The sequence below is a fragment of the Castanea sativa genome, chromosome 1 (genome assembly GCF_040712315.1).
Source record: "Castanea sativa cultivar Marrone di Chiusa Pesio chromosome 1, ASM4071231v1".
Taxonomy (NCBI): domain Eukaryota; kingdom Viridiplantae; phylum Streptophyta; class Magnoliopsida; order Fagales; family Fagaceae; genus Castanea; species Castanea sativa.
The window spans coordinates 63,136,492-63,156,834 of record NC_134013.1 but is presented as its reverse complement, the minus strand read 5'-3'; the positions used below and the strand labels follow the sequence as shown (position 1 = coordinate 63,156,834).

The following is a 20,343-nucleotide window of genomic DNA, read 5'->3' as shown; positions in this document are numbered from 1 at the left end:
TAAAAAAAATTAACCTTTCCTTTAATGTTTGAAAACTTTCTAAAAAAGCCCTTCAATACACTCAAATATTACACAAAGGCCCTCTATCTCCAAGCGCAATTCCAACCAAATCCAAGGCTATATTCGTAAAATAAAACAAATCGCACTCTAACCAACCAAAACGGATATGGATACGGATATAATAGGAAATTCCCAAAACACCCTTGGGTTCATTCTCGCGCAAGCTTCTCACCCCCAAAATAAAATTTTAAATCCCCGCGCAAACTCTCTCACTCCAACCCTTATATAATTCCACCCAAACACTAACGATTCTCAGCACCCCAAAATCAACAAAAACAAAGACCTAATTCCCAAATTTCAAAAATCCCAATATGCCTTCGATTCCCGAAGAGCCATTGCTAGCTCCGAACCCGGACCGGTTCTGCATGTTCCCGATTCAGTACCCGGAGATCTGGGAGATGTACAAGAAGGCCGAGGCCTCGTTCTGGACCGCCGAGGAGGTCGATCTCTCCGGCGACTTGCGTCACTGGGAAAACCTAACCGACGGTGAGAGGCACTTCGTCACTCACGTGCTCGCCTTCTTCGCCGCCTCCGACGGCATCGTTTTGGAGAATCTGGCCGGAAGGTTCATGAAGGAGGTCCAGGTTTCGGAGGCTCGCGCTTTCTATGGCTTCCAGATTGCGATCGAGAATATCCACTCCGAAATGTACAGTCTCTTGCTCGAGACCTATATCAAGGACTCGGCCGAGAAGAACCGGCTGTTCCACGCGATGGAGACCGTTCCTTGCGTGGCGAAGAAGGCCGAGTGGGCCCTGCGGTGGATCGACGGCGGAGAATCGTTCGCCGAGAGGCTCATCGCCTTCGCCTGCGTCGAAGGCATTTTCTTCTCCGGTAGCTTCTGCGCTATATTTTGGCTAAAAAAGCGCGGGTTAATGCCCGGGTTAACCTTCTCCAACGAGTTGATCTCGCGAGACGAAGGCCTCCACTGCGATTTCGCGTGCCTGCTCTACACTCTCTTGCGCAAGAAGCTGAGCGAGGAGCGCGTGAAGGGGATCGTTCGCGACGCGGTGGATATAGAGAGGGAGTTTGTGTGCGACGCCCTGCCCTGCGCGTTGGTTGGGATGAACGGCGACCTGATGAGCCAGTACATCGAGTTTGTGGCTGACAGGCTTTTGGGCGCGTTGGGGTGTGGCAAAATCTACAATGTTCAGAACCCATTTGATTGGATGGAGCTGATTTCGTTGCAAGGAAAGACCAATTTCTTTGAGAAGAGAGTTGGGGAGTACCAGAAAGCTTCTGTGATGTCAAGTTTGAATGCAAATGGTGGTGACACCCATGTGTTCAAGTTGGATGAGGATTTCTAATTTAGTACTTATTATGTACCTAATATTTAATATTTGTGTTTCTATTTTTTTTTTTAGTTTTAAATTGCTTTTTATATTTATAATTTTAGTTTCTTTGTTTGTTCAATTTCTTGTTTAGAAATGATAAAAAGAAAATTTCGTTCACTTTTGATGTGTATGTTGATGTGGCATCTATTTTTTTATTAAATTGTGTCATACAAAGAATATATAGTGCTTAACATTATCATTGTGATTTTTATTTTATTTTATTTTTATTTTTGACTCAATAAATTATGAAATATGATTGAAACAAGATCATTTTTTAGGGTTATGGGTTTGATCGTTCGTACCAATTTTCTTTAGAAAAGGTTTGAGAAACAGATGAGATTAAACATTGGTAAAAAAAAAAGTGATGAAAAAGCGTTTTTTGTCACTTTTGATGGTCCACTTTACCCTGTTTTACTCTGTTGAAATAAAATACATTTGAAGGAACAGACCCTTTATTTTGTTTAATTCAAAGGACCCATTCTCTTTCTTGGGTTTGGGAATTAATGTGAAAAGGACATAAGAGCGTGCTGCGTGTCACTCGTTTCGCCTCAATAACACCGAAAATGAAATGAGAACAAATTTTCCCACATAGAGAAAAACAAAATAGCAATTTTAGGATAATCGTGTGCACGTTACAGCCTCTCAAGGATCCGAAAATGTCTGGGTCATCAGCTACTACTGCCACTTCGCAGTTGCAGAGCTCTGGAATGCTCTCTAAAGAGCAGTTGCTCCATCTTTTCAACCGCTTCACTTTTCTTACTTCCCTTCCTGGTGGGTACCTTTGCAACTCTCTTTTTCTTTTTTCTTTTTTTTTTTGGGTTTTTAAGATTTCGAGAATAATGTGCAGATGTGAAGAACAGGATTGCAGAAGCTGTTAAAGATCAGCAAGTGAGTTTCCCTTTTATCGTTTTTGTGCTTTCAATTTCTGATTATAAAAAAATTTGGTGTGATGTAACTTTTGTCTTTTGTTATTGTAAAGTTTAATATTTAGTAAGAGTGTGTTTAAATTGGATTAATTTGATCTTTGTACTACTTGTAAGGAGCCATTGTCATTCCAGTTAATGTGCATTGTTGTATTAGTAAAGGGGCAAATGGGTTCACAGAATTGGTTTCACTGTGATGTCTAATTACATGAGTGTAATTCTTTTATCAACTTGGTTGGTTTAGTATGTTTTGTGTTCAATTTGACTGTGGTGGCTTCTGTTAATCCTCATTACTCTTACTTCGGCCTAGGAATGTTTCATTGTATGTGGCCTGAAACACACTACTTTGCCGCCTAATATGGGAGTTTGGCTTAGTTCTGATGAGCTTTTTATTATTTTGAGACGGGATTTTCTCAATGCGACTCTTTGGGTAGGATCTCAGGAAGAAGTGTTACTGTTAAAAATAGTTTTTGCTGATATTGGGGAGTATCTTACAGCCTATGTGGCAAATGCTACCACTGTGTCAAGCATGGTTTCTCTTGGACTTATCAAGTATTGCATCTATTTCTTGCTTGGTTTTTATGTTATCACATTACGCAGGAAGCTGTGGCTGCAACTACTGCAATCCAGGAAGAGATATTTCTGGAGATGGGTGTTGGTAAGTCTGTCCTATAAGGCTTTCTAGTCTTAGGTTCTTCAAGTTTTTGTTGTTCTTGTTTTAAGTGGTAAAGATGATGTACTTTTTGGCCCTAAAACAAAAAAGATAAAGATTTGGTACATATTGGCTAGATGAAATGCAGGCTATACAGCTTACTAGTGTAAATGCATTAGTTTTAATGTGAATGTCCACTTCAAATAGAAAACTGTCTTCCCTCCATGCAGCAGGCATGTGCTGCTCAACCAAAGATAGGATTACTTAGAGATTCAGTGTAGATATCCCGCTGCAACTTGAAGTGCTTAAATTTTATGTTTGTTTGTTCTTAGTTGCATGGTACTCTTTGGCTTACTTCACTTTGAATCAGTAAGTGATTACTGGTCAGTTGTTAAACTAATTTTAAAAAAGTGAGTAATGTAGTCTAAATATCTATACTGTGTGACATTACCCTTTTTATGATCCAACATGAAGAAAAAATTGATCATTACATTGCATGTTTCAATGAAGTAGTGTATTGAGAAATTCATAGAAGTACATTGGTGGATTTGATATTCATTTATTCACTTGGTTAAAGAAGAAAAAGAAAAAAAAGAAAAAAAAAGGTCGTATCCAATGCGTAAAACTCCTAATTTTGCAGGTTGTAGACTATGAGTGTGATTGGTAGGCAGCGTTATCCTCATATTTTTATGGGGAGGTTGATTGATGGACTCAAACTTGTGTTTTTATAAATATATCATGTAATTGCTTCTTAGAGGCTTAATCTATGACATTTACCTTAGTACATGAATCTTAATTTGTAGATGTTGATACAATTTGGAGCCCCTTAGTTATGAATTCATGACAATTTATAGACAATAGATTAGTCATTGTTGGTCACACAATCAGATCAATCAATATTTCTGCTGTCCGTTTGCAATATTACCCCTGGGAAGTTCCTATAACTAAGATACAATGTAATAGGACGTTGACTTGGTGTAATATTTTAAATTGATATTCTTTTGTATTACAGATCCAAGTTTTGGTTTATCATGCCTGGGGAAAGTGAATATTTATGAGAATGATCAGGAGTTGATGATTCGCTTTTTAAAATTTGTTGCAAGGTAAGTGTTGTCTCTCTCTCTCTCTCTCTCTATATATATATATATATATGTATATATTTGTGTGTGTGTTTGCTGAAACAGTTTATATTCCCTTTTATTTGGATAATTGGATAATGGTATGAACTTTTTAAGACGCTTGGATTTCTTTCCAATGAATGGTGTTCCATGGTTTACGAAAGTTTACTTTATTCTGGTCTCTGGTGCTACTGTTTTATCTTGTAGTAGAAAAGGGTATTGTGCCACTGTGTCTTTGACGAGGTGCTTTTGAAAAACAAAAGTAGGTAAACTGATACATGGTTTTTTCCCCCCTGCTTGGCAATGTACCACAGCATTCCCTTGTTCTCCCCCCAACCCCTCCCCCGTGCCCTTTTTAATTAGTTTGAGTGATAAGTTTTTAATTAGTGGTTTCTTCATTCATTCAATAGCTTTTAGCTGATTTAAAAGATCTTATTTTAATTTTGTATTGCTAGTAGTACTCATACCATCAAATGATAGGGAAGAGATGGCCTGTGATGAAGCTGAGCTTGGACCAGATGAGTTTACTGAAAGAATGCATAGTCAACAAAAACTACATGAACAGGTAATATTTCTCAAACTTGTGATGGAGAAAGTCGGTCAAAAATGGATATTGCTGAAGTTCAGATGGTGAATTCTTTTGTAGCAACTGGAGATGCTAAAGCACATGCGCAAATATCACTTGGATGATCAATCTGCAATTCTTGAGAAGGTACAGACCTATACATGCTTTTTAGCTCACATAAGTATAAATTGTGTTTTGTGGAGATCAATGAACTTATGCAGTATCAACCATCTTATTAATCCATTCACAACTTGGAATCTGTAAAGCTATTTGTTATCTGACACAAAACTTACAACATTTTTTGTACTATTATGGTATATGGCCATTCTTGGTATTATTGCAAGCTGTTACCTGACACACAAAAGCCATACTCATGCTCTTTCTAGAGCCATGGTATTGGTCCTATGATAAAGAGCCCAACTAAAATTTACTTACAAGCATGAATTTGTTAAAACATGTTGGCGTGGTTTATTGGTCAATGTTGAGTTTAATTATCCTTGGGAAGGAATTTTAAATTTTAATTCTCTCTTTCTCAACTGGGTCCTGTGTTTTACAGTTGCGTCAGCAGATGAAAAATACCAATTATGAAGGTGGAGCATCTGTTCTTTCATCTGAACAGATTCAGGAGATAGTTCAAAGGAGGGTGTCACCTTTATTTAGCCCCAGGTAGTTTGGGATTTAAAATATAACCTATCATGTTTTCATTGTATCTAATGTAGTGGTTGTAGTTGTCAATCATAATATGCAGGATCGAATTTTGCTTATTTGTACTTCCTCTGGTTTTTCTTTTAATTGACATTTTATGGTCTTTCTTTATTATCCAATTCCTTTTTCATTTACTTAACCAATGATTGACTGAGCCTATGGCGCAATGAACTGGGAACAGTCGAGAATGCATCAGTGATTTGATGAACTTTGTCAAAGCTTTTGGCGAATGAAATAGTTTTCCTTGTAAAATGGTCCGAGTGGATGTGACTTTCTTTGCAACTGAAGTAAAAGTGCGCTGAAATGAAGATAATACAGTCGTAGGTTAATGAAAACCGGATTGAGATCAGGTGGTTTTCCACTATGTGCAATTGGTCTTAATGGATTGAGAGTTGAAAAAACAACATTCAATAGTGAAAGTTAAAAAATTAGAGCGATAAGAACTTTTTGTAAAAGAGTAAAGAGTAACCTGCTTTTGGCATGTATTAATTATGAGGCTTTTTTAGGTGTAGATATTGTCGCACGTTATGTTATTACAAGATACAGACCAACTTGTCTTTTGTGAATTTTGATAACATCTCAACAACATTGTTGGAGGGTTCCTTCATTTTTGATATCTTATTTACAAAAAGCTGCTACTAAAACAGGGTGTATTGGTAGATGCAAATCCAAGTAGCAGGTTGACAACCATGTAATCTGACATAGTTATTAAATGTTGTTTATAGTTTTTTGAAATACGTATGGGTGTAAAAGTGTGTGAAAATATGTGTAATGTTATTTAAAATATGAAAATATGAGTTTGAACTCACTCATTAAACATGCCCTAAATTTTTATGTATTGCAAATGCATCGCACACTAGAGCATTTGAAATAGCTTAGGAAAACGGCTATTTTTGCTAAAATATGCCTAATAAATCCAAAACATACCCATATTAGATTGGCAATTTGTAAACCAAAAAAGACAAGAAAAAAGAGAAGCTTTCCTAAGCTATTTTTGCTAAAATATGCCTAGTGAATCCAAAACATACCCACATTGGATTGGCAATTTGTAAACCAAAAAGGACAAAAGAAAAAAGAGACGCATTTTAGCTATCTTTCCATCAAGTCCAAAGACTATGGGAATTTATATATATATATATATATATATATATATATATATATATATATATATATATATATATATATATATATATTGAATGGTTGTTATTTATGAGTTTCCATTTTAAAGTAGTGATCTTTTTTTTTTTTCCCCCCGAGAAACAGGCCGACGAGGCCATATTAAAATAGTAATCTAAAAAAAGAAAAAAGCATTTAACTATTTTAGCTATCTTGTCATCCAGTCCAAAGGAAAATGGTGTTTATATATATATATATGTATTGAATGGTTGTTATGTTTATATTAGTTTCCATAGAGAGTCTCCATTTTAAAATGCTAGTTCAAATAAATCAACAATAACAATAATGATAATAAACAACATCAACAAGAATCACTCTTTAGTTTTATATATATTTTTTATTGAGTACGCATTATTAATAAACTAATCACGTTGGCCATATGTACACATGTTTATATCATTATATTTTATTCTAAATCATATATACTTTATTATTTTCTTAATTAGCATGTATAAAAGGTAGATAATAATAAATAAATAAAAACTTCAACTTTCTATAGAATTTATCGAAGTTTTGATTGGAAAAATTTTACATCACACACTAAGACTAAGAACAAAAATTTGGAAAATAAATTAGTGGGTTCTAATTGAAATAACACCTTCACATAATAAAGAAATAGTGGAAGGTATGGTTGTGAAACTTGCCGTTCAAGCAAGAAGACGGAGAAAACAGTCCACAATTCCACACGTAGTTTGTAATTACAAATTTGCAACACAAATTTCGGAAGATTCACTAGGATTTTATTTCAAATGAAGACGACTTTATTAAAACACAAAAACAATCTGCTACAAGGACATACGCCTCGATCACCATATCTTGAAACAAATACACAAAGTAATTGAGATAAAAACATTGAAGCAAATACAATTACCACTAATTACCTAGGATTTATTCAACTGCATATGTTTTTCGAATGCGATATTAGGTAATCAAGGAAACTATTCAAGTATCGATCTTGACTTGTCCTGTCTCCAAACAAGGCCTTCATCTCCTTAGCCTTGTCCCTGTAAATCTTGCCCTCTTCCTCTACTATCACCAGCCTTAAAGACTTAGCCACCGAGTCCCTAGTGAATGATCCATCATGCTCATTCCTTGGTATCAAATAACCAATATGTTTTTCTTCCAAAACCTTAGCATTAATCCCTTGGTCTGCATAGAAGGTCAATAATATGAGAGCTCTCTCAAACTGAAGTGCTTCCACCACAGAGCTCCACCCAGAGTGTGTGAAAAATCCACCAATGGAGTCATGAGCTAAAATCTTGAGCTGAGGTACCCAACTCGTACACACCAATCCTTGTCCTTTGGTTCGCTCCTCGAACCCTTCTGGCAACTCAATCAACTCAGTATCAGCTTGGCCACGTCGAGTTCTTAGTACCAAGAAGAAGGGTAACTTGGATTGTTCTAACCCAAGAGCAATCTCAGTGAGTTCCTCTTGACTAGGCTTCGCTTCGCTCCCAAATGCTACGTACACTACGGAACCTTTGGCTTGCTTATCCAACCAATCTTTCATCCACAACCAAGTCTCAGTTTCATCACCATTGTCGTACACAACAGTGGGAAGTTGACCAACGGGGAGAACAGGTTTCCGGTGAAGATCCTCAAGAACACGTAGCCATTCTGGTTCGAATTCCATGCTGCTTCTCACAGCCACTATGTCACAGCCATCGAGCACTTCCACCACTCGGAAAATATCTGAGACGTCGGACTTGTCGCTGCTTATGCCGTCTTGAAAGACTTTCATGACCTCGAAGAAGCGCATTGTCACCGTGGTTGGGAATGGGACCCAGGTGGGCGGCACAGTAAAATCCTCGGGGTTCTTACGCTCACCAAAATGGGCTTTGGAGCCGATGAAACTGAGAGAAGCCGCAATGACTGGGCTGAAGAAGGCGTTTGAGATGCCGAGTTTACGGGCTATACTTGGTAACCAATAAGGAGCAAAGTCGTAAAGAAGCCAGTCTGGGTGTGAGTCTTGTAAAAACCGAGCCATGGAGTCTTGGAGAGCATCATATGCCTTCTTGAGGTACGGGACTTTGTTGTTTGGGACGTCAATGGTGGCCTCGGCATCTTCTGGGAGGTTTTCCACGTGGGGTAATGGAAGCCTCACCAAGTCTATGTGGGAAGCCAAACTGGGAGTGAGTTTTGGGAGGCGATCAATGTTTCGAGGGGTGGATACGAAGGAGATGTGGTGACCCTTTTGAGCCATAAGCTTGGCGAGCTCGAGGTAAGGTATCATATGGCCAAAAGCTAGCCATGGGAACATGGCTATGTGGAGCTTCTTCTTCTTGTTGGGCATGGAATCCATGGTTAGATCTTTCTCTTCACAAGTGATCTGAACGAACAACGTGATGTTATATTATTGCTCTCTTGTTACCGTTGACAATGAAAAAGGAAAAAAAAGAAGAAAGAAAGATGGAACGGAGGAGCCACAGAGGCCACTGGTCTGTGAGAGAAAAACAACATACAAAGAAGAAGATGAAGTTGATATTTTAATAGGCAAATAAGTCTTCTTCCACATTAAGTGATCCAATAAATGATATAGGCGAGTTGTACCAACACCCTTACTAATTATAACTCAACACCTTTACTAACTATAACTCATCATATGGACAAATTGTGGCATTTATTGTGCCACTAGAAGGACTCTTTGCTAGGCATTGGTAATATGTTTTTGAGAAGCGAACCAACACTAATTAAGAAGGAATGGTAAAAAAGTGTAAGGGTATCTCTAGTAGATTAGTCAAATTTTTGTACTATTTGGACAATAAAAAATGATATTTACCTTTTACTTACTCACTTTTTCAAATACATCTTCCAACAGACTTTTTATCTTTTCTCTATTTCATTTAAATAGTATTTTTCATTAATTCTTTATTAATTCTTTATTCATTTTTAATCTTTATTTTTTCTTCTTCTATTCATTCTCAACAATTATATTTTTCAACAAAAAGTGTTATATCCACAATATTTTTTGCAATACTTTCACAAGAATCATAACAAAATCTTTTATGGAAAGTTGTTACTAGAATTAATTTGAACCTAGCACTGAAATTATATTTTTACTCACCAATATTAGCTAATTACTTAAAATTTATTGTGAAAATATTGTGATAGCATTTTTAAATTGTGATTTCTTACTCTTTGCCTTTCTTTCATCCATGCATTTACTTTTTTTTTCTTGCATTTTGTTTACCACACATGTATACCCATAGGATTTCATCCTCTCCTTTTTCTTCTTTCCATTCCACTTGATTCCAAAACTCCTTCTCTCTTTCTTTCTCTAGCTCTCTCATTTTCTACTTTTTTTTTTTTTTTTCTCTTTTTCTACTTGATTTCATAAATTCTCTAGCTCTCTCTGTGATATGTCTCACATAATCTTGCTTGCCTTTCGGTGTCATTATCTTCAAACACACATAGACACGCATGGAGAGAAAGGAGAAATCGCCTTGGCTCCACCACACCGCCACTGCTGCTCCTCCTCCTCACTGCCGAGTGCATGCAACCAGGGGTCATATCGGCTTCTATTTTTTTTCCTCGTTCTTGATTAGTTGTTGTTTCCGATTTTAGATTTGTCAGACCGGTTTCTATTTTTTTCTTGATCTTTTATTGTTGTTCTAATTTTTTTTCCTATTCTTGATCTGTTGTTGTTGTTGTTTTGATTTTAGATTTGTTGTTTAAATTATATCAGTTTTATGAGACTAAGAATTTTTTTGTGAGAAGAAACAAAGAGAGAGAGAGTGTAAGACCCAAAAATAAATCAAAGAAGAAAGAGAAAGAAGTGATAAAATATTAAGTGCTGAAATTTTTTAATGAAAAAAAATCAGTTGCTAATCTACAGTAGCCCATCAAACTTGATGAGCTACTGATCATTAGCAAAAAAAAAAAAAAAAAATTGAGTTTTAGAGAGACCGTTGGAACTCTTTTTTCCGGTTTCATTCTCTATATTTTGGCTTTAGCTACTCTATTGGAGATGCTCTAAAACTAACTAGGATCAATGCTACTAGAGAAAGATGGCATTCACTTGGGCTGGGGGAGACGTTGCAAGTAATAGGAAGTTTTTACTTTCTTGGATGGTGCAATATTTTTTTTTTTTTTTCAAATTTCAAACATTGTATTTGCTTAACAATTTGAATATTTATAATATAAATAACTATTTTATATATATTAGCAGCAATTTCAGAATGTTCATCGGAAAAGGCTGGTACAAGCCAATATGGAGATATTTCACTCTAATGAAGAAACCAAAATGGGTACTAAAACAGCATTCATAACATTAGTTTCCACAAGTAGCCATGAAAAAATTATCAAAGAAAAAATCTATGGGTAAGATAAGTAGCAAAAAATAACATTTTCTTCACCATTGTTGCTGTTCTTTGTCGCCTATTGAAGTTCTAAAAAACAACAATACCAATCTTGGGCTTGGTGGTGTGCTTTAGTTAGCTTAACTGGTCAAATTTGTTGCCGTTGAAACTAATTAATGTGTTGGTCTAATTATAAATATTAATTATCATAAAATAGATACCAATATATTTGAATTCTATTTCTATCATATCTATCCAAAAAATTCTTGGATTTGGTGGTTAGTTTTATCATTTGTATGTTGTTGTCTTCAGGATCCAAGATCAAAGTTGGTGGGGAAAGAAGAAATTTTTTCCTTTCCCCTTTACATATATGACTCTATCACAACTTAGTTCACAAAACTATTTACTGTAGTATTTGACCTTTTAAGGTTTGAACTAAAATGAAATTGTTAATATTCCATCCCAAGTATTCCAAATGATTTTATTTTAGTTTTATTTATTTATTTTGGAGTATCAGTTTAGTTTAAATTTTAGAGGGTTAAAATGTAACAATTGAAAAAGATTGTGGGTCTAAATTGTTATTAACCACAAAAAAGTAAATTATAATTTACACTAAAAACAAATTAGTCTTGAGACAAGCATCGCATGCATTATATTAAAATTTTCAATTATATTCAAACACATAATTGTATTAATTGATGAAATACAGGTAATGTTTATCTTTTTATTTATTTATGGATATTTAATTTTAACACAGATATATATTTAAATGTAATTGAGGATCATAATTTACCTTACCTGTAAATGAGTTTTAGTCTTTGTTATTATATGTAAACTAACATATAGCTTGTGCTCAACATTAACTCACCTAGAAAAAAAAAAAAATTAGATATATAGGATGCTTGGCATAAAATTAGACAACTATTGAAATCTAATTTAGAATCTAATTGAATTTTCTCTTAGCATTAACTATAATTATATATATATATATATAGTCATAGATGAGTTTTATTCTCCCTCAGTCCCTCCTCTTTTTAATCGTAGTTTTTATGAATATACACATGAATTTACTTTTTATTATCATTGGGTTTTTGATGGTTTATTTACATTTGACTATTTGTCTTCTGCACAACGTTAATTCACTTAGAAAAAAAATTAAAAAAAAAAACTTAGATACGACATATGGTGTAAATTTTGACAACAATTAAAATTCAATTTAAAATGTAATTGAATTTTTTCTCTCCTTTTGACTTTAATTCTATATATATAGACTGGTAGATTGCTTGTGCATTAATATTAGCATATATATAAACTTCTTGAAATAATTTTTGAGAAAGGCTAACGAATGCCCCTAGGGCATTGGTTAATAATTCATTTAAAGAAAATTTTTATGGGAAAAGAAAAAAAGCAATTAATATTTTGACAGTTTTTTTCATTTCCTATAAAAGTAGTGTCAAAACTTTTCTAGAACGGCATGTTAACTAATGCCCTAAAGGCACTCGTTAGTATGACCCATAATTTTTAACCCGAAGATAAGTTAAACAATTTTTAATGTTCCAAACAGTGGAGGGGAATTGACTTTCTTTGGGCATCATGCCTCTCTGGTCTTCCTCGTGAAATACTTTTGCAAACTGTTTTTATGTGGCTATTTTTTTCTTCCTCGTGAAGATTGCCCTGTACTTTCTTTGATCTTCCTTTTGGTTCTATCCTTGCTTCGATGACTCCATCCTCTCTTAGGTTTTGGGATCAAATGCAATACCTTAACTCACTTTTCTCTCACAATTTTTTTTTACTTCATTTTAATATGTTTAATTTAATGGTTGAGAATGAAAGTTGTTGTTGTTTTTTTTTTTTATTTTATTTTAATTTTCAATCTCAGCCATTGATATTACACCTAATCTCAATCCCTCTCTCAACTAAACCCCTGGTCCCTCATTTTTATTACATCCTTCACCATTAATTTCCCTCTGCCATGACAGAATCTTTTTTAAATGCCATTACTTCTCAAGTAGCTAAGCTCATTAGGTTGAAGAGTAAAGCTAGTCTCTATGAGGTCCCATCTGTTAATATTGTATTTTGTTCAACTCTAAATTTCAATAGAAGTTTTAGTTTAGAAATCAATAATTTCATAGTTTTAATGGTTAGACCCCACTATTTTGTTGTTGATTTTCATCAATTTTTATAGGTCAACTAATATTAGTGGACTTTTAATTTCGACCATGTGATTGAATTAATTTTGGTGCTATATTTAACACCATGAAATTCATTGTAATTTGCTTGGTCATGGGCGAAGACCAGGTTTAAATTAAATAAGGTTTTGTTGATTAAAAGAATTTACCCGATTTGCATTTTAATTGTGAAAAAACTACGTAATTTTCTATGAAATGCATGCTAAAATTTTAGTGGGATTTTCATGAAAATTGCTGCTAAATATATCATTTGGGTCTCTTTTATTGAATATGTCATTAATATTTGAGTATCAAATTGATTAAGGAATTTAATTAATTTTTATAAATTTTGTGTCTTGTTTTTATAGAGTTCATTTACTTTGTTAAATTTGATTTTTTTTTTATCAGGTCATATATGTGATTTATCATTTATTCAAAAATCCAGTTAATTTCTTTTGATTAATGAACATGCCAAGTTTTGATATGAGATATTAACTGTTAATTTAAAGTCTATATAATTCCCTAAGTACACTACAATCCAAGTTTTAATCCATTGCACAGGTAAATTATGGTATTGGTCGGGTGACATATCTCATCCATTATTATCTAGTGAGACATGACACTTATCCTTATCCACCATCCTTAAAATCCCTAAAGCCACAAGAAACCCCATATAAAAGCAGTGGCAGCTCCAGGAATGTTTCTCAGGGTGTTCCTGGGCGAGCTTGCTCTGTTAAATTTTTTTTTTCTTCAGATTCTCTAATACAATTTTTTCTATTTTAGATTTTAGTTTGAATTTTTTTTAGCCTTTTCTTTTTGCTTGAAAGCAATGTTATGAATACTGTTTTAGACCATGTTTCTGTTTGTTTAGTGGAACGGAATATTTCGGTAACGATCTATTTCGACGTACTGTTTCAGGGTGTTTCGGGGTTGTTAAAAAAAGTTAAAATTAAAAATAATATATATTTATATTTTCTTATACAACATAAAATTATTGATCTAAATAAGTAAACCTCAAATAAAACAAATCATTTAGTTTTTCTTTTTTGACACTCAAATCATTTAGTTATTACATAACAATTATTGTTTTAGAATATTAAAACATAAATATGTAATTAAATAATGAAAAACAACAACAAAAAATAGTACAATAAGAGTGTATATATGTTTAACATATTGGGAAGAGGCAAGACTCAATAAATAAGTTTGAAATCAAAATCTTTTGTTAGCTTTTTGAGTTTTGTCATTTCCAAAGCTTTGTCACGTGGGTGGGGTCAACAAGCTAAAAGTCTAAAAGGCAAACTAAAGAAAAAGCTTGACAAAGCAAAAACTAGAGTAAAAAAAGAAAGAAGAGGCAGACTAGCAGAGCGCCTAAGACAAAGCAAAGAAGAAGAAAAGGAAGAAGAAGAAGAAGGGGCGACTTTTGCGATAGCTAGATTTGTTTTTTAGGCTTTCAACACAGGTAATGACATGCTGTGCTGACGAGTTTGTCAGTTTATGGATTTTTCTTTTTTTCTTCTAAAAACTGGTACCGACCAAACTATAACAAATAATCCACCAAAATTTAATTTTATTGGCATAAAAAAATTTTGAGGGTGTTCCTAATTTTTTTTAAGGGTAGATAAATAATTTTTTTTATTATATATAAAAAAATTCAGGTTTGGGTGGTCCCAGGACCACCCTGATCTGTATGTGGCGTCGCCCTTGTATAAAAGCTCTCACTTTCTTTCCAATTAGGGGACCACCCTGACCCCCTGTATGAAGTGCCGCTCCTGTATAAAAGCTCTCACTTTCTTTCAAATTAGGGGACCACCCTGACCCCCAGTATGTGGCGCCGCCCCTATATAAAAGCTCTCACTTTCTTTCCAATTAGGAACAATCAATGGCTTGTTCATCAAAAAAAGGAACAATCAATGGCCCCAAAGATTCCACATTCCCATGGCTTGCGCTTTTTGGGGCCCGTTTGGTATGTGTATGTAAACAATAGTTTTCAGTTTTTTTGAAAATACGTGTGAGTGAAAAAATGTGTAGAATTACGTGTAATGTTGTTTTAAAACTGAAAACATATGTGTAAAATGGTGTACCAAACAAGGCCTTACCTTTTTTATTTTGTTTTTCATTCTAAAGATGTGGGACTCGCATATTAATGAGACATAATTCTCATGCCATACTTTCTACCAACATCACATTAACACCAAAAAAAACCTTCCCTGCCTAACCCGAAAAACCGTCATTCCTCCCTCCAAAACCCCCAAAAACAGAATCCAAAATAGAGCCGAGGACCAAGAAAAATCCCTCATTTTTCATCTATCAGAAACCTTCAATAGCCATTCTCAACAACAACCACCTGCATCCCAACAAGAAGACCATCTACCCAACACCAACTAATAGCAGACAACAACTAGAAGCAAGGCAAAAGCTAAGCAAAGAGAAACAATGATAGAACAGAGCAGAGACGACTCCTAAAACATTTTCTCACTTTCTTTTACTTCTTTTCTATTTTTGGTTTGAAAGCTGGTAGATCCTTACTCTTAAGGATAAGATTGCCAGCCAAAATAGTGGTGCCGTGTAGCTGTGTTTTACCTGCATAATGGCTGCTGCATAATGCTGCCGTGTAGTTGCATATAATTCAAATTTAAATCTGATATGTGTGGCAGCTGTAGATAAATATTTCAGCACTTGATTTGAATTTTAGATTGAGATATGATGAAATAGGATAGGGTAGAGTTATTTATATTTTTGAACTCTTGTATTTGAATTTCATACAGTTGTACAACTCTATAAATGATAAGTCCCAAATCAAATTGGATTGGGTTTACAAATTATATCAGATAATTATTATCTTTACAGTTACAAACCCATTTGACGCAATTGAGTTTGTTGGTTGCTTCGAGTGAACCGAGACCTCTCAATTGATAAATAAACTACTTCGAGGAAGTTTAGACCTCCAAAATAAATATTCACTAAATAATAGTAATATTTTTAAGCTTCCTTTATTAATCAATATCAACCCGTATAAATAGATGACTTTACAAAATAAAACTAACATTTAAATTTAAAAAAAAAACATAATCTTTATCTACAACAAGTAGATAAGATTTATTCAAATACTAAGCTAACAATTTATCCTATTCATTATTTGATTACCCAAGTCTTAATAACAAAAATAAAATCTCAAATAATTAAATAAAAACTAAGTACCTAACATTGCAATTGTTACAAACCCAATTGACCCAATTGAGTTTGTTGGTTGCTTCGAGGGAACTGAGACCTCATAATTGATAAATAGACAATATTCACTCAATAATAATATTTTTCCACTTCCTTTATTAATCACCACCAACCCATATAAATAGATGATTTTACAAAATAAAGCTAACATTTAAATTCAAAAGAAACCTAGTCTTATCTACAACAAGTAGATAAAATCAATTCAAATAATAAAAATAAAATCTTAAATAATTAAATAAAAACTAAGCATGTAACATAGTACAACTCAGGAGCTAGACTCAAGGAAAAGGTAAAACATCAGCAGACAGAAGATAACATTGGGTGACATCTACTTCTTCCTCTGATATGATGCTCTCAATGTATATTAGTTCTATGGTCATGTTCATGTTCAGATGCTTCTAAGTTTTATTGACTGTGTAACATTAATATTAGCTTGCTTGAACATAGATTTCACACACCTATACATTACATGGTTGCATTATAAACACAGAACACACGCTGCACATGTTCATGTTGAAATTTACACGCAGACCCAGTACATTCAAACCCACTTTGAGCACAAACATGAATACAGATTCACATGCTCCCACAAACAATGGCACAAATACACACATCAAACTTCAAACCCATTTTGAAATAGCCCCAAAAATCCCAAATCAAAAACACATACCCACACCCATAAACCCTCTTTCAAACCAACCAAAATCCCCAAACCCACAGACAAAAAATAGAGAGAGCTTTGGAAAGAAAAATAAAAGAAATAAAGGGGAAATAGAAATAGAGTAATAGAGAGACAAGTCGGGTTTAACCCGACCCACATAATGTTAGGGTTTGTGCCCTAAAATCTAATTTATTGACATGTTATAAATAATCAAATTGTTTAATTGTATGAGACTATTTATAAATGAACTAATAGGACATTATCATAATTCTTGAGATGCATTGTATGTGATTTATGTGATTTAGTTACAGAAAATATAAATCACAAGTTCCTTGTAATCTCAAAATATAGTTCATAGTCAGTGATGAAATTGGGTGTTTCATTTGCGAAAATTATAACGCATCAACTAAGATGGTCTGCCTTGATCATGGAAGTGAAGACTTCTAGTTGATGTGTTGATGTGTCTTCAGTGTGAAAGATATATTGAACTTGATCGTTGTGAGATTAATTATTCAATTAACAACTGTCACCTGAATAATTAATTTTACAACTTCTAATTTCATAGGCTCTTAATCCTGAGAGAATAGTGAACCTGATCATAAAATGTAGGTTACTTTGATATATAAGGAACGAGATCTAGTTTAACGGTCAAAATCTTAGTATGTTGGGTAACCACACGTAGTGTTGAGGGAACAAATATTCTTAAAATGGAATCCATAATCTCTTTCCATAGAAATATGAAATATCCCATTGAGATAAATTTAATGGAACTAATTATTTAGGGATGACCACTTTAGTAAAGAGTTACTAAAGTTCATATTTTATGAAATTAGATTTCATAAATATGAATAACTAAAAAATTAAACTGGTTACTCAAAGAATAAAATAATTATTTACAAAGTGACAGTTTATTATGACTTTGTTCACTATAGATATTTCATGGAGGAGTCAAATGATATCATATTAGAGTCTTGTGATATAATCAATCAACAAGGCCTATAGTGCAATTATATTTCTATAGTGGTACTTATATAATTAATGATAATTTTGGGTTTGTCAAGAGCTGACGAATAAGTTTGAAGCCCATTGGAGTTAGCGCCTTATTAGTCCTTTTGATCACATCCCAAGCCACACACTTAAACTCAATTGGGCTGGCCCAAAAGGCTAACCCAATTAGATAATCAATTTTTATTTAATAAAAGCTATTAAATAAAGTACCCGCTAAGACATTTAATATGTATGTATGATTAAAAAAAGAAAAAACAGTTTTCTCTCATGAGCATCTTGGAAAATACATTTTTCCAAAGGAAAATCAATGTACACAAGAACTGATTGAGAGATCACTTATTTTGGGTATCATGCGGAATTGGGATGAAGATTGAAGGTAGTCTCAAGTCTTACTTTTTAATTTCACTACATCAAGGTACGCTTTCTGTTTTTTATTCTAGAACTCAAAGTTATATGTTATTTGTCATGAATGAAGTAGATCCTTGTGTTGCTTTCGCTATAGTTTTGTATGAGATGCAAAACTAGTTTTTCCAACACAGAGGTGGAACACCACCGGGTTAGAAATTTGGACTTTTCCACTTGCTTCAGTCGGCCAACACAGAGGTCCAAACCTTTTCTTTTAAATATAGCTTCCTCAAATACCAGCCCATCCCTTTTGGACTAAACGAAATATTCGGCTCAGTCTGAAACAATAAAATCCAAACCCAAATATGAAACTTAAACCTTTGCTTGCTTAAACCTGAGCCCAACCCCCCGTGGGTCCACCAGTCACAAACACAACTTCACAAAATTGCATTTTGATCCCCCAAAACCTTTCAAAATTATATTTCAACCCTACACTTTCAATCAGATCAACCAATATTTCTGCTGTCCATTTGCAATATTATCCCCCAGGAAGTCCCTTAATATTTTTAATTGATATTGTTTTGTGCTACAGATCCCAAGTTTTGGTTTATCATGCTTCATGCCTGGTGGAAAGTGAATATTTGTGTATGTGTTTGCTGAAACAATTTAAATACCTTTTGTTTGGATAATTGGATAATGGTATGATGAACTTTGTAAGATGCTTGGATTTCTTTCCAATGAATGGTGTTCTATGGTTTACAAAAGTTTACTCTTTTCTGGTCTCTGGTGCTACTGTTTTGTCATGTAGTAGAAAAGGGCATTGTGTCACTGTGTCTTTGATTGATGAGATGCTTTTGAAAACAAGAGTAGGCAAACTGAGACATGGTTTTCTCCTCCTGCTTGGCAATTTTCTATAGCATTCCCTTGTTCTTGCCTCCCCTCCCCCAAGCCTATATAAGCCTTTTAGCTCACATAAGTATAAATTGTGTTTAGTGGATAAGTAGATTGATTTATGTCATCAAACCAGGTATAGGGGAGATCAATGAACTTTATCCAGTATCAACCATCTTAATCCATTACCAACTTGGAATCCGTAAAGCTATTTGTTATCTGACATGCGAAAGTTACAACATTTTTTGTACTATTATGGTATATGGCCATTCTTGGTTTTATTGCAAGTTGTGGTTTATATGAAGTGCTGAGAATGGGTCTTAATATATTTGAATCAGAGACATACTCTTGCTTTTTCTAGAGCCATGGTATTGGTTCCCTGATAAAGAGTCCAACTAAAATTTACTTACAAGCATGAATTTGTTAAAACATATTGGTGTGGTTTATTGTTCAATGTCCACTTGGGAAAGGAATTTTAATTTTCTCTCTTTCTCTCTCTCAATTGGGTCCTGTGTTTTACTGCTGCATCAGCAGATGGAATATGCTAATTATGAAGGTGGAGCATCTGTTCTTTCATCTGAACAGGTTCATAAGATAGTTCAAAGGAGGGTGTCACCTTTACTTAGCCCAAGGTAGTTTGGGATTTAAATAAATCACCTATCTAGTTTTCATTGTATTTTATGTAGTGTACGTAGTTGTCAATAATAATATGCAGGATCAAGAGTATTAACAAGACTTTTCTTCATTGGATTTTATAACGTGTGCCCTAAAGGCACACAATAGTATATCATTTTTGAAAGAGGATTTATTGGGAATTAAAAAAGTGTTACAGCTTTTTCAATATTTCATAAAATATTTCCAAAAATAGATAGTTTAATATTAATCGGACCCTTCTTCATTATCCATCTCCTTTTTTGTTTCCTTAACAAATGATTGACTGAGCCTATGGCGCAATGAACAGGGAGCTGTTGAGAATGAATCAGTGATTTGATGAGTTGTGTCAAAGCTTTTGGTGAATGAAATGGTTTTCCTTGTGTAAGGACCCGAGTGGTCATGACTTTCTTTTGCAACTGAAGCAAAAGTGCGCTAAAAAGAAGATAATGCAGTCGTAGACTAGTGGAAACCTACTATTGTCAGAGCAACCACATCAGCTCGTTTATTTTACACATCCATTTTTACACTAAAAACCTACTTTTTCTATTTTACACATT

General features: G+C 34.1%; 3 protein-coding genes across 3 annotated transcripts; 2 read left to right on the top strand and 1 right to left on the bottom strand.

Annotated features, from left to right (window-relative positions):
- Positions 1 to 281: 281 nt before the first annotated feature.
- Positions 282 to 1,508, top strand: LOC142622766 (ribonucleoside-diphosphate reductase small chain). The gene has a single exon (XM_075796295.1). It carries the CDS (start codon positions 372 to 374, stop codon positions 1,362 to 1,364), a length of 993 nt encoding a protein of 330 aa, XP_075652410.1. The 5' UTR covers positions 282 to 371; the 3' UTR covers positions 1,365 to 1,508.
- Positions 1,509 to 1,902: 394 nt separating this feature from the next.
- LOC142621889 (uncharacterized) lies at positions 1,903 to 5,465 on the top strand. The gene is made up of 7 exons (XM_075795263.1): positions 1,903 to 2,162; positions 2,239 to 2,279; positions 2,915 to 2,972; positions 3,979 to 4,069; positions 4,565 to 4,649; positions 4,731 to 4,796; positions 5,206 to 5,465. Exons 1-7 carry the CDS (start codon positions 2,048 to 2,050, stop codon positions 5,317 to 5,319), a joined length of 570 nt encoding a protein of 189 aa, XP_075651378.1. The 5' UTR covers positions 1,903 to 2,047; the 3' UTR covers positions 5,320 to 5,465.
- A 1,783-nt stretch (positions 5,466 to 7,248) lies between these two features.
- Positions 7,249 to 9,011, bottom strand: LOC142609051 (UDP-glycosyltransferase 91A1-like). Its single transcript, XM_075780695.1, has one exon. The coding sequence runs from the start codon at positions 8,830 to 8,832 to the stop codon at positions 7,423 to 7,425; it is 1,410 nt and encodes a 469-aa protein (XP_075636810.1). The 5' UTR covers positions 8,833 to 9,011; the 3' UTR covers positions 7,249 to 7,422.
- Between the last annotated feature and the right edge of the window lie 11,332 nt (positions 9,012 to 20,343).